This window comes from Salminus brasiliensis, chromosome 23 (assembly GCF_030463535.1).
Source record: "Salminus brasiliensis chromosome 23, fSalBra1.hap2, whole genome shotgun sequence".
Taxonomy (NCBI): Eukaryota; Metazoa; Chordata; class Actinopteri; order Characiformes; family Bryconidae; genus Salminus; species Salminus brasiliensis.
The window spans coordinates 24,002,477-24,006,455 of NC_132900.1; the positions used below are offsets into that span (position 1 = coordinate 24,002,477).

Here is a 3,979-nt window from a genome sequence, read left to right on the forward strand (position 1 = left end):
TAGATTAAATCGCAAATCATCTGTACAGCATATAAATATTTGAAATATATTCACAATGTTAAAAATGGTTCTGAAAACATAATGTATGTACTAAAATCTAAATAAGCATACACTATCAATTGTTTTATTACTATGTAAATAAATTAATATATTACCATATTTATATATGGTAATATATAAACATAAATATATGATATTTGCAGGAAAAAAATTCAAACGTAAATATATGTAATATAATGTAAAATCTCTCGGACTTTTATTCTGTATTGGAAGTGTATCGAAGCCGCGGGGACCCAGAGTAGTGAGAAATTCCGGGCGAATTGTTCGCCATTTTGCGTGCAGGACTGAGAGGTAGGAGAAACAAAACCAGATAATCAACATTAAATCTAAATTTAAAATTACGTAAAAGTAAAACACGTTTATTCAGATAGATGTGGTTAAAGTAGGTGTACTACTTTACACTGAAGTGTGGGTTAGGAGTGGAGAAGGGAAGCGGGACGTGTTGGTGCTGTGGATGTGGGGCCTGCGCTGCGCACAAATAAATAATACACGATAAATAATTTTAAATGGACTAAATTCACGTTTTAAAGCCTCCCATTGCTGCTGTTATAGTAGGTGGTGTGTTTTAGGAGGTTAAAGCAGATGTTAATAATGTCTATAACTTGTTTTATATTGTATTAGTTATTTCGTTCCACCTTAAATGGTGCAGGAATCACATTAGCTAGCTGGTAACTGCTGCATTATTTAAGGTGGAACGGATAATTTGAGCGAGAAGCAGACTTAAATTTTAGATATTTGTTTAGATTTAATCACTTTAATCAGCAGAACTCTTCTTACTTTTCTTACAGTCTTTAGGAAGCTGCTGACAATAAATCACATCTTTACATACTTCAGAGAATTTTTGCAGTATTCCAACCACTTCTTTAAAAGACTAGCTGGAATGTTTTGATATTAGTGAGTCAACACAGATATCAGTAATGTTGCATATATAAACAAAAGGTAACTGTAATGTATAAAGTATATAAAAAAAATTATACAACATGAATGTAGTAGGAAAAGGTGAGTATTAACACTTCAGCATTTATCACTACTTAGGGACCAGAAAATTAGAATAGCCAGGCAGCATATACTAAATGAGGACTTCTGATGTGAATATTTACATTCCTCTAACAGTCTTCAGAGGTACACAGTAAAATGTGGAATCCGACAGGAGAAATCAATAGATCACTTAACTAATTAATGCATATTTAGAGCTCCTAATTGTCTCAGCATTTTGGTATTTACTGACAAAATCACTGAAAGGGTTCTGTCCAAATAATCTTCAAGATTGGTACGCAGTGCTGAGCATTGATAACAGGGTTTGCACAATAAGTTTGTTGTTGTTGTAACATAACGCTGAGGTGGCCTGTTTATATTTAGTTTTTAGAAAGTTCTCTTTGACTTTCTTTTGATGCAAATAATCCATTGTGTCAGACCGGATATCGCATTTTATGGAGTTTCGTTTTCTGAGAACATTTAAAGGTACAAGATATATAGGTTTCTGGGGCAAAAAGGTGCAAAAGGTTACAAAATCTTTTCCTTAAGATTTGTTAAAAGGGTCCTAGTTTGTTTTAAGACCTTTCCTGACTGTCATTGGTCCTAATCACCTTCTTGTTTGTTCTGAGAGTCGTCCCCCTGACTGGCATTGGTTTGTAATCACCACTTTATTTATTCATAGACCTTCACCGACGCGATGGGTTGAAAAAGACGCCACAAACTGCCACAGAGATGCGCACACAGCCAGGGGGCAGACATTTGTTGTCCATCACAGAACACAGAAAAACAAAACAAAAAGAAAAAAATTTAAACACAGAAATCTACATTGATTAAGGCAGTTGCCTACTGATCGGATATGTTTCTGAACATAACCACCCGTCTGTAACTACTTTGTTCTTTTTGAGACTTCTCCCCCTGACTGTGATTGGTTCTATACACATTGCTATTTGTTTTGAGAGTCGTTGCTAAAAGTGTGGCCAGTAGTCATGCAGTGTAAGTTTTCTTTTTTTTTTTCCCCAACCTAAGCGGAAGATTACACGGGGTACGAAGTAGGTTAAAGACACGGGTGGTAAATTTCTTAGGTGCTAGTTTGTAATCCTGAAGGTATTGTAAACATTGTGTGAGATGTCTGTGCTTGTTTTGTCGTGGCCAGGCTCAGGGGATAAAACCAACGAGACGGAATGTGGGACCAGGGAGGACAGCCCTGGCCGCAGTGGCCTCTGAGCCAGCAGCAGTGGATGCAATCGTTTCAGCACCAGCAGGATCCAGGTATGTTTGTATGTGTACTAACCTGTTCAACCATAACATGAAAACCACGTTTCTAATCATCTGTTACTTTCTGGTTTGTGGTTCTGCTCTGCTCTTCCCGCCACGCTATCTGACTACCCATTATAGAGTAATTTACACCTAGTCTATGTGTGTTTGTGTTTTGCAGGTCAGGTGGACTGGGCTGCTCTAGCTCAGGCGTGGATTGCTCAGAAGGAATCAAGTGGTGGATCGGCCGATCAGCAGCCCAATGGACAGGACATCCCTGGCCTGGACACTCATAACAACCACTCAACCTTCCAAAGTCCGGATTCAAACTTTGGGAGGATGTGGCAGCCAGGTATAAGCAATTCTTTTCATAAATATCATGAAAATCAGAATTCAAAGTCGTGAGGCTGTTAACAAATAGTCTTTTATTGCCTTTTTGTTGTTTAATCTGAGCTCACAATTTAGTCATATGTTTTTACAGAAGAGTGGCTTAAACTGAATTGTGTAAACATTGATTAAAAAACAGATTCTTTATAAAATGTCTTCTGTTTGTCTTCATTGTTGCTAGTAAATCGTGGTTTTAACTGAGCAATAAACTGTTCTAAGTTATTTTTGAACCTGTCTGTTGTTTAGACTGGGCAATGCATGGTCAGCCACCCCCACCTCCTGCAGATCAGGCCTGGATCCCTCCTGGGCCAGGGCCAATGGATGTTGTGAACCCATCAGAGGACAGCAACAGCCAGGACAGTGTGGAGTTCACCTCGGACACGCACCATGGGGTCTTCCCTCAAAACAGCCACGGCTTTGGAGGGCAGCCAGAACACTATCCCATTGCTACAATGGGAGTTAACCAGTTTGATTATCAGGTGTGATATTAAAACACGTTTTAGCGAGTGTTTGCATAAATTTTACTGTTTTTCTCTTATAATGTTTTGACTTTTGTCCACACAAGCCTCCTGGTTCTTGTGTTAACATTAAATAAATTGGGTGTTTGTAGTTTATGGTGGCCTAAGAAGTTAATTGTGTTGAATAATAATAAATAGATATCACTAGAAGACCTAGTGGACAGCCTCTGTATTGCTGGGCACAGTGGGCAGGCTCTCTCCCCCCCTTACCTCTTAATGGCTTGGTGCATTAGTCTGTGTGAAAGATTTCATGGCACAGTTCTTGTGTAAACTTTGACTCCTGTTGTGTCCAGCATGGAGCAGCAGCAGCAGGGGCGTTTGGTCCACCCGGCACTGGGTTCCATCCTCCTTACTGGCCTGATGGACCACAAAACAGAAGAGACAGACTTCCAGGATTCAGGCCAGACCGGCCAAGATCACCCAATCAACTGGGAATTAAAACACCAGACGCACCAACTCTTGGTAAGTTCTCTGCAGATGTTTGAAAAAGTGTCAGATTTTATTAAAGTGACCATTTGATCAAATCTCGTTACGCCAAGTGTAGATGATCAGCCAGGGCATCTTTAGTTTTTGTGCTGGAGGTATGATGCTAATGTGTCTAGTAAAAAGTGGGAGATTATGTTATATGATTATGTTTATGATATTACTATTGCGTTCATGTGAGTCATACAGTGTCAGAAACCACATGAACAAGTCTAAAAGAAATCCTTTGCACTGACTTTGAGGTACTTTGTTCTCTCACTTAGATGCTGTTAAACGGAGAACTCTGCCTGCATGGATTAGAG

The 3,979-nt window shown here is 39.1% G+C and overlaps 1 protein-coding gene across 1 annotated transcript in view; it reads left to right on the top strand.

Moving 5' to 3' along the window:
* Nucleotides 1-273: 273 nt before the first annotated feature.
* The window catches only part of pnisr (PNN-interacting serine/arginine-rich protein), an 8,912-nt gene continuing 5,206 nt past the window's right edge, over nt 274-3,979 (top strand). Inside the window, exons 1-6 of the mRNA XM_072668805.1 lie at nt 274-351; nt 2,189-2,304; nt 2,471-2,641; nt 2,923-3,155; nt 3,488-3,656; nt 3,941-3,979. The exon at nt 3,941-3,979 is cut by the window's right edge and continues 152 nt beyond it. Coding sequence (XP_072524906.1) covers nt 2,217-2,304; nt 2,471-2,641; nt 2,923-3,155; nt 3,488-3,656; nt 3,941-3,979 — 700 coding nt within the window. The 5' untranslated portion in view covers nt 274-351; nt 2,189-2,216. The remainder of the gene's footprint in view (nt 352-2,188; nt 2,305-2,470; nt 2,642-2,922; nt 3,156-3,487; nt 3,657-3,940) is intronic.